The 20,828-nt window shown below is 36.0% G+C and overlaps 3 protein-coding genes and 1 long non-coding RNA gene across 4 annotated transcripts; 2 read left to right on the plus strand and 2 right to left on the minus strand.

Moving 5' to 3' along the window:
* Positions 1-1,205: 1,205 nt before the first annotated feature.
* LOC106293302 (protein IQ-DOMAIN 14-like) lies at positions 1,206-3,124 on the plus strand. The gene is made up of 3 exons (XM_013728968.1): positions 1,206-1,818; positions 2,098-2,280; positions 2,354-3,124. Exons 1-3 carry the CDS (start codon positions 1,441-1,443, stop codon positions 2,948-2,950), a joined length of 1,158 nt encoding a protein of 385 aa, XP_013584422.1. The 5' UTR covers positions 1,206-1,440; the 3' UTR covers positions 2,951-3,124.
* A 2,882-nt stretch (positions 3,125-6,006) lies between these two features.
* On the minus strand, positions 6,007-6,552 carry LOC106303489. The gene is made up of 3 exons (XR_001262491.1): positions 6,473-6,552; positions 6,299-6,399; positions 6,007-6,198 (listed from the first exon to the last, which is right to left on the minus strand). It is a non-coding gene; the product is annotated as an uncharacterized LOC106303489 (long non-coding RNA).
* A 4,085-nt stretch (positions 6,553-10,637) lies between these two features.
* Positions 10,638-13,079, plus strand: LOC106328304 (PYK10-binding protein 1-like). Its single transcript, XM_013766727.1, has 5 exons — positions 10,638-10,695; positions 10,777-10,999; positions 11,433-11,876; positions 12,052-12,510; positions 12,628-13,079. Exons 2-5 carry the CDS (start codon positions 10,799-10,801, stop codon positions 12,880-12,882), a joined length of 1,359 nt encoding a protein of 452 aa, XP_013622181.1. The 5' UTR covers positions 10,638-10,695; positions 10,777-10,798; the 3' UTR covers positions 12,883-13,079.
* Positions 13,080-14,005: 926 nt separating this feature from the next.
* Positions 14,006-19,985, minus strand: LOC106338924 (jacalin-related lectin 32-like). Its single transcript, XM_013777791.1, is given in 10 exon segments — positions 14,006-14,162; positions 14,164-14,201; positions 14,292-14,348; positions 14,350-14,502; positions 14,504-14,562; positions 14,565-14,715; positions 14,963-15,019; positions 17,926-17,933; positions 19,852-19,964; positions 19,966-19,985. Coding segments are annotated over 10 exon segments (813 nt in total).
* Between the last annotated feature and the right edge of the window lie 843 nt (positions 19,986-20,828).

Consider the following 20,828-nt stretch of genomic DNA (forward strand, 5'->3'; position numbering starts at 1 on the left):
TCCTATACCAAATAACAACGGATTAATTAGCGGTTATGCTTCATAATTCATTAAATATTTGACCTTAAAAATTGTCTGTTTTAGTTTGCATTTAAAAATAAATGGGATTATGGGTTTTGGACGGGAAAAGAAGATAATCAAATCAACTTAATGACGACAATTACGAGAATGGTATCTCTAAGATCGAGTGAGAACACAATGCTCCATAAAGACATTTTTTTATTACTCAATGGGAAAGGAAGGTACACCACTTTGAATCTCTGAGGTGTGTTTATTTGTAAGTTTTAGTCTGAAAAAAATAATGAAAAGTATAATTACTCTGTTCGTCTTCATTGTTTGTCTGCAGATCCGTGTTCCGTTGTGTTTGATTTTCTATTTTTCTTTCCATTTTTGCATATTTTAAAGAAGTAATTCGAATAAATAGATTAGTAAAAAAATAGAGCGCTCCATCTTTTGTCTTTCCATGACATCATTTTGTCTTGTAATTCAGTACTTCACGAGGTTGTGTCAGATCATTTTTTTACAGATAATTTCGCACTGCCCTAAAAACTAGACACTGTGTAAAAAAATATACAGTAAATACATACTAGTATTATATATTATTTTAGCTTAAGGTTTATCTCTTCTTTTGTTTTTATCAAATAATTTGCTTTCAAAATTTATGAGTAATGATTCCTACTTTTCACGTTTCAGAAAGTATGATTACAACTGTTGTCAGTTCATTGAAGCTGAATCCAAGGTATTTTCAAATGAAGTAACTGTTTGTCTTACAATTACAAAATAAGAAAAATTTAGTCTTTTTTATTATTATAGTCTTCTTCTTTTCATGTTCAGTAAATTATTTCATGTGCAACTAATAAATTTTAAATCTATACTATATTTCAAAAGATTGATTTGCTGAGGAAAACAAGTTTAACTTCACTTTGACGCTTAAGCTATAATTATGTTAATAATTCTAAATTAAAATACATTTTTGGTAAAACAAATTAAAGCTACAAATTAAAATACGTTACCTTATATATGAAGCTAGATCGTATAAACAAAAGGTTAGCTAGCTCTTTACCAAACGGTGCATTTCAAAACAAAAATTCTCCATAACAAATGTATAGAAATAGTTTATTATAATCAGCATATTTGTCCCTTCCTGAGTTTAAATTCAAATAATACTTATATATATATACGAATCTGATGCTTATTTTCAAGAATCTATTTCCATCGCTCCCACTCTTTCTCTCAAGTTCTTATCTCTCTCTCTCTCTTTTTATTTACAGTGCTTCTTTCACTAAACATCATAGTGTGTCTTCAGATTCAGTGCCATAATTTTTGTTTTCGTCTCCATTTATTGCATATGAAAAGTTCTTCTGTGTATTTGTGATTTCTCACCTCTGAATCTTTTTAGTCTTCAAATCGTGAAAACATCTTTCACCGTTCTTTAAGAAGATGGGCAGAGCAGCAAGATGGTTCAAGGGTATTTTCGGTATGAAAAAGAGCAAAGAGAACAGAGTTTCCGGCGACGGTGAATATTCCGGCAACGGAGGAGGAGAAGCTGGTGGGTCCCTCATTCACCGAAAAGTTCTCCAAGCAGACTCCGTCTGGCTCAGAACCTACTTGGCAGAAACAGACAAGGAACAGAACAAACACGCTATTGCGGTTGCTGCCGCCACTGCCGCAGCCGCAGACGCAGCGGTTGCAGCTGCTCAAGCTGCCGTTGCGGTGGTTAGGCTAACAAGTAACGGAAGAGCCGGAGGATATTCCGGAGGGAACGTAGTGGAGCGGTGGGCCGCCGTGAAAATTCAAACAATTTTCAAGGGCTATTTGGTAAATTGCAAAAATATCTCCTTAAACTCTTTTTGTTATCGTTTAGACACGAAAGTTCGAGTTTTGACATGTGGGTATAGTTTAGATTCGGATGTCTTAAGAAAAGCATGTCTGTACGTTGCTTGGTCTTTACACATCTTCCTTAATGAAACAGTACACGTCTTTGTTAATTTCAAGAAAAAAAATTAGATTTTTTTTTTTTTCAAATCAAACACTTCAATATAATGATTAAGCTTTTCTTGAGTCTTATAAAAATATTAAATTTGAATTTTGTTTTAGGCGAGGAAAGCTTTAAGAGCTTTGAAAGGTCTAGTGAAGCTCCAAGCTTTGGTGAGAGGATATTTGGTTCGCAAACGCGCCGCCGAAACGCTTCACAGCATGCAAGCTCTCATCAGAGCACAAACTAGCGTTCGGTCTCAACGCATCAACCGTAACAACATGTTAAATCCTAGACATTCCCTTGTAAGAAGAACCATTCACTTCTATTGTCTTAATTCCACCACGGTCAAACTTATCTTTAATGATTATTTAATAGGAGATGTTTGATGATTCAAGAAGCGAAGTCCATAGCAAGAGAATATCAATCTGCGTGGAGAGACAGGGCAGCAGCAACAACAACGTGTACGATGAGACCAGTCCCAAGATTGTTGAGATTGACACTTACAAAACGAAATCAAGATCGAGGAGAATGAACGTTGCTGAATCCGAGTGTGGTGATGATTTCATCTACCAAGGCAAAGACTTCGAATGGAGTTTTCCAGGAGATAAATGCAAGTTTCCTACGGCTCAAAACACTCCAAGATTCTCTTCATCGATGGCGAATAATCATCATTACTATACACCGCCTTCACCGGCAAAGAGCGTTTCCAGAGACGTTTGTTTTAGGCCTAGTTATCCTGGTTTGCTGACACCGAGTTATATGGCTAATACGCAGTCGTTTAAGGCCAAGGTGCGTTCCCATAGCGCGCCAAGACAGCGTCCTGATAGAAAGAGGTTGTCTCTTGATGAGATTATGGCGGCTAGGAGTAGCGTTAGCGGGGTGAGGATGGTCCAACCGCAACCGCCAACCGCAACCGCAGCAAGAGATCGTCAGTTTCCTCAAGAACCGGCGGACTTTAGATTCTATAACTAGAAAGAAACGTTTATTTCGTCCTTGAGAAAAAGATCGTCATTGCTTTTGACTTTTCATCGAGGACTTCTTTTATTTTCTTTATCTTTTCGTCTTTTATTTTCTCCCTTTTCTTCGGGCTCTTATTTTTGTAAAGGTTTGCTTTGGAAAAGAAAATGTTAAATTTGTTTCTAGTTATCTACTAGTACTAGACACCTTACTACTATTCATACTGAAATGTGTTTTATATAGTGATGAATTAATAATGTTATATACATTAGAAAAATAAGAATCTGATTCAAAAGATCATGTACTATAGAACTCAAAGATCAATTAAGAATAACTCAATTTTTATTAGCTTAAAAAAATATCTCAAAACTTAAGCTTTCACAAAGATCTCTCTAAACTCACAAGTTATGTCACAAGTTAACATCTCCTTATATAGATCTTAAGATTTCCTAATCTCATTAGTAAAACCATCCTTATCTAAAACATAACTTAAATAGGATAATGATAACTTGGTCTCTAAGTTATCTTTCAAGTTTATCTCCAACAATCTCCCCCTTAAACTTGAAAACCATCTTTGACAAATCTTTAACTCCAACGATCTCTCTCATCTCTTTAAACTTCAATCTTCCAAGTGCTTTCGTCAAAATATCTGCTCTTTGCTCTACCCCGGGAACATGCTTGACGTTGATCAACTCGTTCTCAACACATTCTCTAATGAAGTGGTAGCGACGATGAATGTGTTTGCTTCGTCCATGGAACACAGGATTCTTGGTGAGTGCAATGGCTGACTTGTTATCAATAAGGATCGTCACTCTTTCACTCAACGTTCCAATTATCTCTTCAAGAAGGTCTTGTAACCAAATAGCATGTTTTACTGCATCTGTTGCTGCCATAAACTCAGCCTCACACGACGATAATGCGACTGTCTCCTGCTTGGTGGAACACCACGTGATGGGACTGTCTGCGTAATAAAAAATATGTCCAGTCGTTGAACGACCATCATCTTCATCAACATTGTGACTACTATCCGAGTATCCAACTAACTTTGTGTCGCTTGTAGTTCGCTGAAACATCAAACCATGCGCAAGAGTACCTTGCAGATACCTCAAGATTTGTTTTAACGCAGCTCCATGTGACTGCTTAGGTGACTGCATATATCTGCTTAGAATCCCGACGCTAAACGAAAGATCTGGACGTGTGTGAAGCAAGTACCTAAGACACCCAACATTTCTTCTGTATTCCTTTTCATCTATACTTGCTTCTTCTTGTAACCTTGACATCTTCAAACTAGGTTCCATGGGTGCGTGAACTAGATTACAATCCGCCATCCCTGTCTCTTCAAGAATTTTCCTCGCATACCTCTCTTGACATAAAGTGATCCCATCTGCGTGTTGCACAACCTCTATTCCGAGATAATACGTAATCCGTCCTAAGTCACTCATGTCAAACTTACTCGACATTCCTCTCTTGAAGTCTTCTACGAGATCTACACTTGATCTAGTAACAAGGAGATCGTCTACGTACACTGCAACGAGAAGATATTGATCCTTATATTGACGTTGATACAGCGCCGGTTCCTTAGTACACTTCACAAAATTCAACTCTCCAAGAACATTATTTAGCTTTTCATTCCACGCCCTAGGGGCTTGTCGTAACCCGTAGAGAGCTTTATGTAGTTTGTACACTTTGCTCTCTTTGCCAATTATAGAACTCAAAGAACTCAAAGATCAATTAAGAATAACTCAATTCTTATTAGCTTAAGAAAATATCTCAAAACTTAAGCTCTCAACAAGATCTCTCTAAACTCACAAGTTATGTCACAAGTTGACATCTCTTTATATAGATCTTAAGATTTCCTAATCTCATTAGTAAAACCATCATTATCTAAAACATAACTTAAATATGATAATGATAACTTGGTCTCTAAGTCATCTTTCAAGTTTATCTCTAACATGTACCAGAGTAATCTGTTAAGGTTATATCATTTAAATATATTAATAGATTAACTAAACTTGGTTATATGTTTCGGAGAATTTGAAATTCAAATATGTGAGTGTAATCGAGAATATATTAATAACTACTACCTATGATGACGAAATGAGGTTGAAATTTGCAATAAAATTGCGAATCCATGTAGCATCAGACAAGTACGATATGACGTTATCATTACTCGAAAATTTCAAAATCTTTTGTTATGTTTCTACATCTAATCATTATTAAACGCACCGGGGAATATGATTGGCGGAGACCGATACGTGTTTATGTCATCATATTCGTTCTTCAGAAACCCAAAAATAAAATAAAATTTACTTCAACGGCTTTTTATAATCTCTATTTACCATGTCAAAGAAAAGGATAAGAGCTACATTAACCTCGTAATCTGCCAAAAAGATTCCATACTAGCCTTTTAAATAAGGTTTTAACCTTAATTATAGTTTAGACTTTAGACTCTAGATGAATATGCTTTTACATGTCAAAAAGCATCGAGGGAAATTTGTCTCATTGAGTTTCTTTGGATCACATCGTACTATTTTTTCTTCGTGTTGTTAACGATCACATCACATTATTTTAGGCTTGTAGATTAAAGCATTTTTTTGGATGATGAGATTCTTGTATCGTTTTGGACCACTAAGAGTCTAAGAGCTCATAGAACTACTGTCAACTTTTTAAGATATAAAATTGTGTACTATGCTCGGTCTATCTTCATGTCTACGTATAAGAGTGTGATTGGTAGTGTTTAGAGTAACCGAGTGAAATACAAAAAGTGGAACTAGGTGGAAATAAAAAAAAGTGAGAAAGAGAGGAAAACAAAGAAAAACAAGTAACGCTGATAAAACCTAGAGTAATATTTAGTGTATCTTTTCCTTTGTTTCAACAGTGAGTGAGTAAATAAAAGAAAATAAAGTTTTATCTGATTGGTAATATTCTAGCACTAACATAAAAAGCGCAATCTGTGAACGCTAAAACAACCATACAATCACACTGAATTTCTCAACATTCCCCAACAGGAAATAAAATAAAAACCGAAGCTGTTGAGAAAGAGAGTAAAAAGTTGGTAAACGTATCAATCATCATTATAATTACGAAAAAAAGTTGGGTCAGACTTCAGTAACTTTGAAATGAAACCAAAAATAAATGAATATTTTGGTTGGATTATCCTAAAAAGGCTTTCTTTTTATTTTACTCTTTTCGTAAGATCTTTTGCTTTGAGCAGCTTCAAGAAAATCTACTGCTTACGGAGTCGCATCTTGGAACATTCAACCCTGCAACCAAAATCAACACATGATATAATAAGCAACTTGGATCAAATCAGCCTTGTTATTAAAATGAAAAAAAAAATGTGTTTTTTTTCTTTTTCTTTACCTTCTCCAAGTAATGCCATCGTCAAAGGCTTTGCAATAATATTGATGGTGAAATCTGCAATGTCTTGGTCAACTGCCCTCAAGAATTCATCAGATGGCTTCCTGCAAATATGAACCCGGTTAGAGAGAAGTCCTGGTTATAACCGGTTTAGAGGTGGAATGTGTATATATGTACCTCTCTCATAACGCTGCCGTGCGATACGAAATCCTAGATCGGTCTGATGAGTACCGGTGCTGGTGGCTGACGACAGGAGGGGAGAGAGTGAGGTCGTCGAGTCGTTGCTGCGGAATAGGAGAGAACAGAACACTAAAAGGCTTTTTGTCCATTTCAAGTTTATTGGATCGGGCAAATACTCTAACTACATTGACGAGATTTTTTGGTTGATTTATAGCCCACATATGTATTTAAAGAAGAATTAAAGCCCATGAAACGTAAAGGTGTGACCACCTATATTTTCAACAATTACAAATCAACTTAGACATGTTAAGTGGACGTGGATTCCATGGAAGTACAAGCGATGTGATCCATTCTCTTGGAACTTATCTTGTTACTTCCTCTACACCATCGACTCTTTCCAATACCATTCCAGCACAAGGGGACATGCGCGCTAGAGTTGCATAGGACGAGGGTGTGATTCAGGGAGGTTTAAGTGGGGAACAAACTGTCTACTACTTCTTAATAATTAAGAGCCGTTTTAAAATATATATATCTATACTAATAAAGTTGACGCTCTACAATGCGCCACTTCAGCGAAGGCTATTCCAAAATGTGATATGTGGTGTTGTTTCCTCACTCTTTGTTTTTGAAAAATGGGTTGTCTATTTACGAAAACCTCATGTTACATTTGATTTATTTGTTTGGGCCTATCATTATTTCAGAATTTCGGCCCATAAGTATTTCTTCTTCGATCATGTATGGTCGGAACAAATTATCCAACAAAAACTGTTGGTTTACATAATGCATTCTCCCTGAATTCAGTCAACCACTATAATGATCTCATTAATGTCGTTCTCATCACTTCTTCCACTCTCTCGCATTCATTAGTTCACTCACACCGCCATGGAAACATCTGAAAACTACACCTATAACTATAAATACCATAGTTGGATTCACTAAAAATCACAAATCTCATCAAATCATTTCACATTCTCTCTTCTTATCGATTTTTTTTTTTGCATCCTCTCTCTGCAGTTCAGCTATCTTCAATGGCCACAGTGACCTACTTCTAACTGAATTGAAAGCCGAATATAGTCCTAAACCAGTTGAGGTGCGATTTCTTCTGTTGGGGAGGCTAGGAATGCAAAGAAAGAAGGTGAATTCATGGGTTTAGACATGCTCATGGTAGATGAAAGGTAAACACAAAGAAGGTGAGATGGATAGTTGATAATTTCACGAGGCTCTCTGGTGACTTGCGGTTCATGGACCATGGCAAGCATGAAGTATCACATGCAATAACATCAACCCCATAAAATTCTTTCCATAACACGACTTCCCAAATATCATAATATAACATTCACTCTCAAAATGAGGGCACAACACAAAAAAAGACACAATCACACAGAATTTTTCAAAACATATTTACAATGAGGGTTAAGTTTCATGCCTCTCAACACACACTATTTCCATAACAGAATTACACAACAAATAAAAAATTACAATAAAAAAATGTGCAAACAAAAAATAAAAAAACATGTGACACCACTTGTGTTTCAACTATGCGTGCATATAAATTAAGAACCAAAAACCGAATTGAAGGCAACAAAAGGACAATCCAAAACTAAACATAAATTCACAAGCAACCGAGCGATTTATATATTTTGAAGCTGAAAAATCGAAATCGTATCATAGAACCAAATAAGAACCTAAAATAGTAATTCTATTTAGTTATAAAATTACCAAAAAATTAAAATATTATTTATAAACCAAATACCCGAAAATATGAAATAAACAAATGTGTGCCACCACTGAACATGTGCAACAAATAAATACGATAAAAAATGTGCAAACAAAAAATAACAAAACATGCGCTATCACTATGGTTTCAACTATGCCTCAGCAAATCAATTAAGAAGAAAAATCCGAATCGAAGCCGACAAAAGAAAAGAATCCGAAACTGAAACTGAAATATTTCACAAATAACCGAGCAGTTCGTATATTTCTGAAACTGAAAAACTAAAACCGTGTTAGAACCGAACAGAGAACCGCATGAGTACTTAAAATATAAATTACCAAAAAAAAATAATATTACTAAAATATGAAATACCCGAATATTTATCCAGAATATTTAAAATTATTGGAGTTACCCGAAGTAACATAATTGTCCAAATAGTTTTTGTTTCAATATTAAAATATATCTGTATTATACGATATTAAATCCCAAATCTGAAAAAATCTGATTTGTACGCGAATTATCCAAAATTAACCAAAAATCAGAACCGAATTGGAACCCAAAGTTTATTGGATTTTGTTGGTTCTTACAATTGGTACCCAAACTAAACCAAAGACCAAAATAAGCAAACCAAAACTAAAGAAAGTTTCATAAATAATTGAATGGTTCCTATATTTCTAGAGCCAAAAAACAAAAAACCGAGAAAAACAAACAGGAACTGAACCGAAAACTAAACATTCATGCATAGTTTCAACTTCTTGGACCAATTCAGCACATATCTAAAAAGACAAAAACTATACTTAATGATAAATAGTATATACAGTAGAAGTTTTTTAAAAAATTATAAAATAACTAAACCAATAAGTATATACAAACAGAATTTATGTTTAACCGAATATAATACATCCCGCGCAAAACGCAAGAAGACTACTAGTAATTATATATATAAAAGGCGTAAATAATAATTGATTTGTCATTTAGTTTTAAGATAAAAAAATATCATGGTCACTTTTGTAGTTGGGTAACTTTCCCTTCTTTAAAGGTTTTCCCTCCAGGATCTAAGTTTTTTTTTCAGTTTTATGGTTAGCATTTGTTTCTCTTTGCAATTGCTCTTTTTCTTTGATCTAACAATTTCATTAAACTGTAAGAGGATAGTACAATAAGTTTTGCAACCAAAGACGGGGAACATAGAAATACTCCACTAAACATGTCATGAGACTTTTTTGTAATTGTATCTGCCGCGTGATTTCTTTCCCGAGTGACAGAGGCCAAAGAACAGTCGGGTAAGCATTGCATCCAGTACCTATTTGCGAAAGATACTAAAAGAATTATTGCCGTATATTACTACGATTTTATATAAAAAAGTTATCATTAACATATTTTTGTAGTTGTCTGTCATTAGAACGGTCATAGGCTCAATGAGTATTCAACTCAAAAACAGAATTTGGCTAAATTTACGTATATATAAATATCTTATATCAAGATTTAGTAGCAAAAATATTGAGAGCGAGAACATGAGTAATGGACATGGTGCCACGACAATCTCAATGTAACCCTCTTTAATCTATCATTTCCTTAACTAATAACTACTTCGTAATTGGATCGTGCATCTAAATAACAATACAGTGGCTGTCACATGTTTTGTTTATTTATTTACTTGATACTCGCATAGTCGCTTTTATATCACAGTGGCTGTCACATGTTTTGTTTATTTATTTACTTGATACAGGGGCTAATTAATGATTATTTAACTTTTAGCAAAAAAATGAATAATTACCTAATCAACCGTAACGTAAATCTCTATTATATCACATCTGATCAAAAGAAGATTTTACTTTATCTTAACGATTGAAAGCATTGTTCTTTTAGCAAGGCATACAATTTAATTAAAAGAAATGTCGACTCGTGGGACTCGTGTTATTTATTTATATTAGCATAACAATAATATAAATAAAATACATTATCACATTCTGAGCACGTCGAGTCTAACTCGTGGGACGTGTGTGGCATTCTCCGCTGCTTAATCGGATGATCTAAGATGGTTACTGTTAACTTAATTAAAGCGATAATATTGCATGTATAATTTTTACATTTATCAGAAATTCAAACTAATAATTTTGTTGTTAAAGCATAACAGGGCTAAATTGGCAAGGCCTCGACGCCACCACTAAAAATTTAAGACGGAATACATCCCATGCCGCTGGATTTGAATCCGCTAACACCAATAACGACTATTCTTAGCTGAATTGTCAAACATCATTATGCACGATTATAACTTTAAAGCATATAATTATTACTACTATCAGATCACTAATACTATCAACTATTCATATTCAACTCATTTGCTTCATATTGCAACAATATACTATTCTAATGACTCGTGGATCACGAGATTATATAATATTTATATCCCCTTGTATTAATTAATTACTAGCATACGTTTAATAAGCTCAATAAATACCAATGTAGTTCTTCGTATTGATCACTAACTCTCACCTTCTCCTCTCAGGTCAACTCTCACTCTCTCTCATATGATTATAGATCTGTAGAAAACTTTTTGATTAAAAACATTTCGTGTTCGTAATTACAGGTAATATTCGTAAGCAAAAGAGATGGCCCAAAAGGTGGAAGCACAAGGAGGTAATGGAGGCAACCAATGGGATGACGGATCAGAACACGATGCTGTAACCAAGATTCAGACAGCTGCAGGTGGGAGCGGTATCCAATATGTTCAGTTCGACTATGTCAAGAACGGACAAACCGAAACAACCCCTCTTCGCGGTATCAAGGGCCGAGCCATCGCAGCTGATCCGGTACCAATACAATTTCCATATCTATACTATTAAAGTGCAGTTTTATTATATCGGTGTAAATTAGCATAATAGATCAGGATTAGATATTATCAAACATAGTTAAAGGCAATGCTTATATCATACTCATTTGTTTCAAAATGATGTGTGTTTTACTATTTTCACACATAAAAGCAAATATATTAAATTTTAATTTTAAATACATAATTTTCTATGATAATCTATTTCCACAATTTAAACTAATATGTAGAATTTCAATAAACACATTATTTTTGAAATTTACAATTTGTCATTATTACCTAATAAAAATACATAAAATATAAAAATGTAATTTCTGAAACAATTTTTTTCCATATCATATATCTTTCTGAAATGGAATATGAGTATTTTCTTTTTGAAGTTATTGACATTTTGAACTTCCGGTGGATCTTTTCAGTTTGTGATTAACCATCCAGAGGAGCATCTAGTTTCAGTAGAAGGTTGGTATGACTCTTCTGGTATAATTCAAGGGCTTAAGTTCAACTCCAACAAGAAGTCTTCTGATGTTATTGGATACAATGATGGTACTCCATTTACCCTCCAAGTTCAAGACAAGAAGATAATTGGCTTTCATGGCTTCGCCGGAGACAATCTTAATTCTCTTGGAGCTTACTTTTCTCCATTAATAGCTGCCCCTCCTTCAGTTCCCCCAAAGAAGCTTGAAGCTAAGGGTGGTGTGTCTGGAGCTGAGTGGGACGATGGTGCTCACGACAATGTTAAAAAGGTATCTGTAGGACAGGGCGAAGATGGTGTAGCAGCTGTCAAGTTTGAATACACAAATGGTTCGCAAGTGGTTATTGGAGCTGAACGTGGGACACCAACATTGCTTGGATACGAAGAGGTACATTAAAACAAACAAACACACACACACACACACACACACATATATATATATGTATATATATATATATGTTTTTTTTTCCTTTTTAAAAAGCTATGTGGACTAGTTTCAAAATGTGTTCAAAAAAAAAAAAGGGACTAGTTTCAAAATATTGTTTCCCCTGCCTCTTGCGCAGTTTGAGCTTGAATCAGATGAATACATAACCATCGTGGAAGGCACCTACGACAAAATCTTAGGGAGTGATGGCCTGACGATGCTCACTTTTAAGACTAACAAGAGCAGAACATATGGGCCGTATGGTCTCGAAGGTAGCACACACTTTGATCTCAAGGAGGAAGGTCACAAGATTACAGGGTTCCATGGACGAGCTGGCGCGACTATTAGTGCTATTGGAGTTTACTTAGCTCCAGTAGGCACCATCCCCTTGACTCCTGCACAACCAACCAAGAAGCTAGAAGCTAAGGGTGGTGAGGGAGGAACGTCATGGGATGATGGTGCTTTCGACGGTGTACAAAAAGTGTCTGTAGGACAAGCCCAAGATGGTATATCAGCGGTTAAGTTTGTGTACAACAAAGGTTCTTCTGAAATCATAGGAGATGAACATGGAAAGAGTACTCTACTTGGATTCGAAGAGGTACTTAGTTCTTACTTTATTTTTTTTTGTCTTTACATCAGGATGGTTTCCTTTTTCTTTTCATTTTTTTAAAGATATGGACTAATGTCAGTTTGGTTTGGGCTACTTTGGTTGCAGTTTGAGCTTGACTATCCAAGTGAATACATCACGGAAGTAAATGGCACATTCGATAGAATCTTTGGGAGTGACTCCGCGGTACTTACCATGCTTACGTTCAAGACTAATAAGCCAGCAACATATGGTCCCTTTGGGCTTACCGCTGGCGAGGCCTTCGATCTCAAGGAGGAAGGCCACAAGATCGTTGGGTTTCATGGAAGTGCTGGTGATCTGCTTCATAAATTTGGAGTCCATGTCCTTCCCATCACCAACTGATGGTGGATATCTTGAATTTGTCACACTTTTGTGGTCTCTCTCTCTTATTGGTCTTTGAACTTTGAATAAGCTGTTTCTACTTTTTACTAGTTTCTATTTATTTCCAAGTTCTTCTCTTTTGTGTTGTTGTTCTGTCTAAGATGGATTTGTGACCCGTCTTAATGAATGAACTTTATTTGAATTATTTGTCTAGTTCCTTGAGTTATATATTTGATGTTTTTGGTGACAAAATCTCTATTTGGTTAAGGAAAATTTCACTTTAACTAAGTAAAAGAACAAAGCCTGAGGTTTTTTTGACATTATAAACAAAGACATAAGCTTTGTAAATGCAAGGCATATATTGTTGTTTAGGTGACAAAATAATATGCTAAGGCTCTCTGCATAAAAAAATTCTCAACTTTGGCATAAATTTCAAAAATTTGAGAAAATTTTTAAGTAAATATTAATATTATTGGTGAGAGACTCTAAATGTCAATATCCTAAAGGGGCTTGCTTGAACGACCAAAAAAATCTAAATGAAATTTTTTTGGCTACTTTGGTTTTAGGTATTGCAAATATAATGCATAGAGCTTATAATATTATTTATTTATATATTTTAATTGTGAAATACTGTTTAAGAACCAAATTCTGGAAATATTCTTGGAAATTTTTTAATGAAGGATTCTAACAAAACATTTCATAATATATTAAATTATAAATATTAATAAACTTATTATAAATATTTTAAAATAATTATCTAAGGTGAGCTTTTCATAATTTTGAAGTACCTATGATAAAATATAAATATTGTTATATATTTGCATTTATATTTAATTTGTGCTATTTAAGAACATGAACTTCCCATTAAAATGCTCTCAGATATATATACGATGGAATATCCAAGTTTTATTCATTTTTTTATTGTGTCATAATTTTATTTGTACTTGATTTTGTTTCTTGTGTATCAACCATTTTATTAAAGCAGACAGATATATAACATCAGACACATGACGACATCATAAAGGAGACAATAGTAACACCTGGAACTTAACATAAACAAACAGAACAGAAAAGGTAGGAAACGTATTCACTAGAACACAAGTGACAACTTCAAGGGAATGAATGGAAAACATGTGATGATCAATTAGTGATTGGAAAGACATGGACTCCAAACTGATGAATCAGTCCGAAGATCTTGGAACTTTACTCTTTGAGTCCCAGCTTCAATTCCAAAAGGAGCAGAAGTTTGCGTATTAGTCTTGAACCTTAGCATGGTAACGACCTCAGAGTCACTCCTATGGTAACGACGTGATGTACTCACTCGGATAGTCAAGTACAAACTGCGATTAAAGGAAACCAAAACAAAACAAGAAAATGATTTTTGATGAAGAAGAAGTTCAATAGAATGAAAACAAACAATATATAAGAACCTCTTCGAATCCGAGTAGAGTACTATTTCCATGTTCATCGCCCTTGTCGTACACAAATTAACTTGACGACTGATATACCATCTTGTGCTTGTCCAACAAACACCTTTCTAACGCCATCGTAAGCACCATCATCCCATGCGATTCCTCCATCACCACCAACTGCTGGTAGCTTCTTGGCAGAAGTTAAAGGAGTTGTGGTTGTAACGAAATACCGCACCAAGAGCATGCAGAACCTCTCCGGCGCGTCCATGGAACCCAAGAAGTTTACCTTGAGTGCTAACTTTTTTTCGGTCTCTAATCCATAGGGTGGAGAGGCTTTCCTTTTGAATATATAGAAGGTAATAGATGTGATGACGTCGGACTCATGGCCAAATATTTTGTTTACCTGCACTGATATGATGTAGTCGTCTGCATCAACCTCAAACTGAAGAAAAAAATAGAAATAAACCTCCCGTGAGTAGTGAATTTGTAATTTATCAATGTCTATGTGGTACGTAATTGGTGACAGCAAGGAAGACCTAAATCTAAAATATGAGAACGAAGCAGAACCAGTAGCAAGAAATAAACCACTGTGCGTAGGGAAGTTGTACACCCCTAGTATTGAGTCTTGAGTAGTTTAAAGAATAGGTAAGTAAAAGTCGAGCAAACAAAAGACATAACTGGAAGCAAACAGTACATACTTCGAACCCAAGTAGCGTCTTATTTCCATGTTCACCTCCTTCAACCTCCTGAGTGTTGAGAATTGTGAGAATATGAAATGTAGTAGAATGTTAGATTCTGGAGAACGAAGAACATGAAGAAAGAGAGAGAGAATGAGAGAGATGGAGATTTCAAATAAGAGAGAGAATGAAAAAATAATTTTCTTAATTCTTTAGTTTCTACAAACAAACACATATATAGACCTACAAGAGAGAAGAAGTAAATGAAGTACACAATGGACAAAAGCTTGTATCAATCTCCAACAGCTATGTCAGATTTGAATTCAAATCTGTGTTTAACCCTCAAGTGCAGTGAAGTGCAGTGAACTGCGGTCAAGTCTTTGTTTTATCTTTTTATTTATTAATGTTTTTTTATTTCTTTTGTAAGTGTTTGGATCATGAGCCAGTTTTTTCTTCTGGTCATTCTCTTCTATATCTCAACATTCCTCCTCAAGCTTGATCATAGGATATGGTCAAGCTTGGAAAGCAATGAACACATCTCTCATTAAAACCTTAGTGTGAAAAAAACCCAATGGGACAAAAACACACTAAGAAAAAAGAGTAGATGCTTCATGGCCAAGAGGATCATGATTCAGACAAGTCTATGAGTCCTAACCTTGGATAGATGAACTCACAAACTTTGGTGCTTGCTCCTTTGGTAAAGATGTCAGCAAGTTGATCTTCACTTCTTGTGTAGCAAGGTAGGATGATCTTCTACTCCACAGCTTGCCTTACTTTGTGACAATCCACTTCTATATGTTTTGTTCTCTCATGGAAGACTAAGTTTGATGCTATATGAATAGCCGCCTGATTATCACAGTGCATTGTGAATGGTGTTGATGTCTCTATGCCTAAATCTCTCAGCAGGTTAATGATTCAAATGAGTTCATTTGTAAGCTTCCTCATCGCCATATACTCTGCTTCAGCACTTGAACATGATGCCACCTTTTGTTTCTTGCTCTTCCAAGTAACTAAGTTGCCTCCAATAAAGGTGCATTAGCATGTTGTGGATCTTCTATCCACCTTATCACCAGCCCAATCTGCATCACAATATCCCACAATCTATGTGCTCTTGTTGCATCCCATCCATACACCTTGGCTAGGAGTTTCTCTTAGGTATCTCATGATCCTCTACACCATATTCCAATGGTGAACCTTAGGAGATTGCATATGCTAGCTGACTTGGTTTACAGCAAAGCCGATGTCTGGCCTTGTAATGGTTATATATATCAGCTTCCCAACCATTCTTCCATAGAGCTTGAAGTCTCCAAATGGCTTATCCTCAATCTCCCCCTCACGCAAGACTTTGTACCCTTCTTCAAGTAATTTTTTGGCTACTCTTCTTCCAAGTTCTCCTGCCTTATTTAATAGATCAAGAGTGTACTTTCTTTGAGATAAGAAAATGCCCTCTTTAGAGCGACATATTTCTATCCCTAGAAAGTACTTTAGCTCACCCAAATCTTTAATATCAAAAGTAGACTTAAGAAAAGCTTTGGTTGTGATGATACCTTCCTTGTCACTTCCTGTGATTATGATATCATCTACATATATCAGAATCACCACAATTCCTTGTTTGCTTGTGAGGGTAAAGAGAGTATGACCAGCTTCTGATTTCGCAAACCCTCTTCCATTGAGAGTTGTGCTTAATTTGTAATACCAAGCTCTTGGTGACTGGTTTAATCCATAGATTGCTTTCTTCAATCTAAGACATCCCCTGGTTTAACAAGGTCTTCCATACCAGGAGGTGGCCTCATGTAAACTTTATCCTCCAATTATCCTTGGAGAAAAGCATTCTTAACATTCATCTGCCATAAATCCCACTCCAAGTTGACTGCCAAGGAAAGTAGAATCCTTATGGTGTGGAGTTTAGCTACTGGTGCAAAGGTATTCAGATAGTCTTCTCCATAGACTTGAGTATATCCTCTTGCAACCAGCCTTGTCTTCTTCCTTTCTGTTTTGCCATTAGCTAGGTACTTGATGGTGAAGAGAAGGCGACTTGTTACTGCTTTCTTTTCTTTGGGAAGCTCAGTTTCATACCAAGTATCATTCTTGATCATGGCATTGATTTCATCTCCAACTGAATCTCTCCACTCATCCAATGCCATTGCCTCTTCATAAGTCTTTGGAATGTACTTTTGATCCAGATAGCTGATAAAGACTACATGCTCTTGAGGGTAACTCGCCAAAGAACATGTTGCTTGGATAGGATGAACAACTGCATTGCTTTTGAAGTATACTTTTGTGTCGACCCACTTGGATGGTTTCTTCACTCTAGTGCTTCTTCTCAAAGGTTGAATTTGTTGCTCTTATACCACTGCCTCTTCCTGCCCTTGTTCCCCCCACTACACTGATCTTCACTAGACTGGTCAGATTCAGCTCCATCTTGATCTTGTGTTGCGGCTGAATCATCTTCTTGTTGTTGTGATTCAAGTTCATTACCCCTTTCAGGATCATGATGGATTGTTTCTACACTTGGTGGAGCTTCATCAACATCTGGAGGTGTTGGAGAAGTTCTTGGTACTCCACTTGTCTGAGGCTGGCTAATGCCTAAGTTTTCCAGAATAATTCTCAATTTGTTTGCCCTATCTGAAGGTCCTTGTGAGAGATCTTGAAGGGTTTCCCAACTCTTCTCATCATAGTACCCTTTTGATTCCACAAACTTCACATCCCTTGAGACATAACCCTTCTTGACTCTGGATCATAGCATTTATACCCCTTCTGAGTTGGAGAATAACCAATGAACATAGACTTTGAGCTTTTAGCATCAAGCTTGTTCTTATGCTCCCCGAGTATCATCACAAAACAGAGGCACCCAAATACACACATATGGTCCAACGATGGCTTGGTCTTGTTTAGAACCTCAAATAGAGACATGTCGTTGAGGACTTTAGTTGGAGTCCTATAGATCAGATAAATATCAGACATCACAACATCACTCCAGAATCTTTTTGGAACATTGGTGTGGAACATCATTGATCTTGCTACCTTCATCAAGTGCATGTTCTTCCTCTCAGCAACTCCATTCTGTTGAGGAGTGTAAGGAAAGCTTGTCTGGTAAGTAATCCCATGTTGAGAAAGATGTTGCTTGAATGCCTGACTTGTATACTCTCCACCATTATCTGACCTTAGAATTTTCAGCTTGGCATTGAAATGGTTGTAAATATGGGTATGAAAATTCTTGAAAGCTTCCAACATTCTGTCCTTAGACTGAATCAGTGTCACCTAAGTGTATTTGGACTTCTCATCAATGAAGATGACAAAGTATTTGTGGTTCTCTCTGGACACACACGGATCAGTCCATACATCAGAGTGAAGAAGGTCAAAACATCTTTCATAGATGGTGCTAGACTGTGGGAAGACTATTCTACAATGCTTCCCCAATATGCAAGCTTCACAAGTATCATTCTTGAAAACCACACCTGGAAGCATCAAGTTTAGGGCTCTGGTATGAGGATGTCCCAGCCTAGCATGCCATAAGGTGCTATCAACCCTGCTGGAGGTACCGGCCAAACAATGAGAAGTAGATGGTCCAGACACCCCTGTCTTCTGAAGATGATAGAGTTCGTTGTGAACGTGACCTTTTCCAATCACCTAGCATGTCTTTAAGTCTTGAAATTCGACCTCATCTGGTCTGAAGACAACCTGATAACTAAGATCAACTGTAGCCTTCCTCACTGATAGCATATTTAATGTAAACTCAAGCATATACAAGGCAGTTGATTCCCTATCAAACAACCTAAGGTTCCCTATCCCTTCTATCTTAACCTTATCACCATTTGCTATAAGAACATTCCCTGAGGCAGGCTGGACATCACTAATCAAGTTCCTATCACTAATCATTTGATGGCTTGCTCCTGAATCTATAATGATAGGTTTAGAGCCAAGAGAATGGGTACCAATCTTCTTGGATGAGATAAAGGCTTCGATAAAGGCATGTAGGTCACTCATGGTCGCTGGACCATCAGCGTTGGCTGCACTATCAGTAATTTTCCACGTTCCTCCTTCATTTGAACCACCAATGACAGATGAATACATGGTTTTTCCTTGAATCGATGGATGCTCAAACTTCTTAATTACATTCCTAGCAAGATTCAAATCACTTCTTCTTCGCATATTGCGCTTCTTATGTTGTTCCTTGGCATTCTTGTACTGTGGAACCAACACCATGTTTGAGTTTTCCCTCATGGAGAGATATGGACCAGTGGACAATAGAACGTTCCTACTCATTTTGAGATAGACTGGACTTGATGAAGCTTTCAGGATATGGCTGAAGCTTTCTTGAGTTCCAGAGAATAATATATACTTCTCTATCTTGAGTGCTGGTGAGGTTCTTCTCTCTTAGAAGACCTTTGGACTAGTGGATAAAAGGATGTATCCAACAAATTTTGAAGAAAATCTGAGAAAGAGATAAACTTGCGGAAGCTTTTGTGAGGTTCGGGAACTTAATGCTCTGATACCATATGAGAATTGTGAGAATATAAGATGTAGTAGAATGTTAGTTTCTGGAGAATGAAAACATGAAGAGAGAGAGAGAGATGGAGATTTCAAAGTAAGAGAGAAAAAGAAAGAATAACTTTCTTAATTCTTTAGTTTTTACAAACAAACACATATATAGACTTACAAGAGAGAATGAGTAAATGAAGTACACAATGGACAAAAGCTTGTATCAATCTCCAACAGCTATATCAGATTTGAATTCAAATCTGTGTTTAACCCTCAAGTGAAGTGATCCAGTGAACTGCAGTCAAGTCTTTGTCTTATCTCTTTATTTATTAATGTCTTTTTATTTCTTTTGTAAGTGTTTGGATCATGAGCCAGTTTCTCCTTCTGGTCGTTCTCTTCTATATCTCAACACTGAGAACCCTTTTCATACACGGCATTGATAAACGATACACCATCTTGGTCTTGTCCTACATGCACCTTTCTAACACCGTCATAAACACCGTCATCCCATACATCTCCTCCCAGACCTCCTTGTTTCCACCTTTTGAGCCATCGTTTGCTTGCTTTTGATAAGTCCTTTAAATTAGCCGTAACAACGAATTAATTAATAATTTTAAATCAAATTTTACAAAACCATGATCGGATGAGAGAGTGAAGGTTAACCTGATAAAAGATAGAGATCAAGAGCATAGATATCCATTTACGTAGAATTGCATGTGTATTTATTGATGTCCTGAAGGCTATAGGCCAGCAATTACGTAATACATGTCGATATTTTTATCATATAATCTCGTGATCCACGAGTCTGTAAAATATTAAATCGTTGTGGATATGAAGCAAATGAGTTGATTTTTAGCACGTAAAATTGCTGTCATCGATCTGATTTTGAAGTACAAAAAATCCCACTCGCTGATTATATGCAATAAAAATGAGACATTTTTGAACAAAAAAATGAGGTTAAGATTTGAGAAAAGATTTGTGAAAATGTGTTGTATATTTCTTATTGCTTACACCACTATATATAATGGTTCATACAAGGTGGAGTCAAAGGGAGAATTGATTACAAAGATACTCTACATAATGACATGGTCAAACTCATAAAGACTAAGGTTGAATGGGTCTTCCATGTGGCTGGATGTAAACCCCCAATGGACTCTACTCTTGAACTTGTATGGTCTAGGTTATTGACCATCCACTTCATGATTCATAACACTCCCCCTTGGATGCCATAACCATATAGGGCTTGTAACATGCTAATGTTGCCTCATTAAAACCTCTCCCCGAAAACCCAAAACCCAATGTGGTAAAAAAAGGAAACCAGAGAAAGGAAAAATAGTACAACACACATTCCTCCCCCTGATTTGGACATCACTGAAGGTCCTTGAGTCTACGCGTG

The sequence above is a fragment of the Brassica oleracea genome, chromosome C1, assembly GCF_000695525.1.
Source record: "Brassica oleracea var. oleracea cultivar TO1000 chromosome C1, BOL, whole genome shotgun sequence".
Taxonomy (NCBI): domain Eukaryota; kingdom Viridiplantae; phylum Streptophyta; class Magnoliopsida; order Brassicales; family Brassicaceae; genus Brassica; species Brassica oleracea.

What these genes read in the sequence shown, in the direction of transcription:
- LOC106293302 (XM_013728968.1), top strand. Translation starts at nt 1,441, where the DNA reads ATGGGCAGAGCAGCAAGATGGTTCAAGGGTATTTTCGGTATGAAAAAG. An exon ending in CAATTTTCAAGGGCTATTTG is followed by an intron (nt 1,819 to 2,097) that starts GTAAATTGCAAA and finishes ATTTTGTTTTAG; the next exon opens with GCGAGGAAAGCTTTAAGAGC. An exon ending in TAAATCCTAGACATTCCCTT is followed by an intron (nt 2,281 to 2,353) that starts GTAAGAAGAACC and finishes ATTATTTAATAG; the next exon opens with GAGATGTTTGATGATTCAAG.
- LOC106328304 (XM_013766727.1), top strand. Translation starts at nt 10,799, where the DNA reads ATGGCCCAAAAGGTGGAAGCACAAGGAGGTAATGGAGGCAACCAATGG. An exon ending in GAGCCATCGCAGCTGATCCG is followed by an intron (nt 11,000 to 11,432) that starts GTACCAATACAA and finishes GGATCTTTTCAG; the next exon opens with TTTGTGATTAACCATCCAGA. An exon ending in CATTGCTTGGATACGAAGAG is followed by an intron (nt 11,877 to 12,051) that starts GTACATTAAAAC and finishes CCTCTTGCGCAG; the next exon opens with TTTGAGCTTGAATCAGATGA.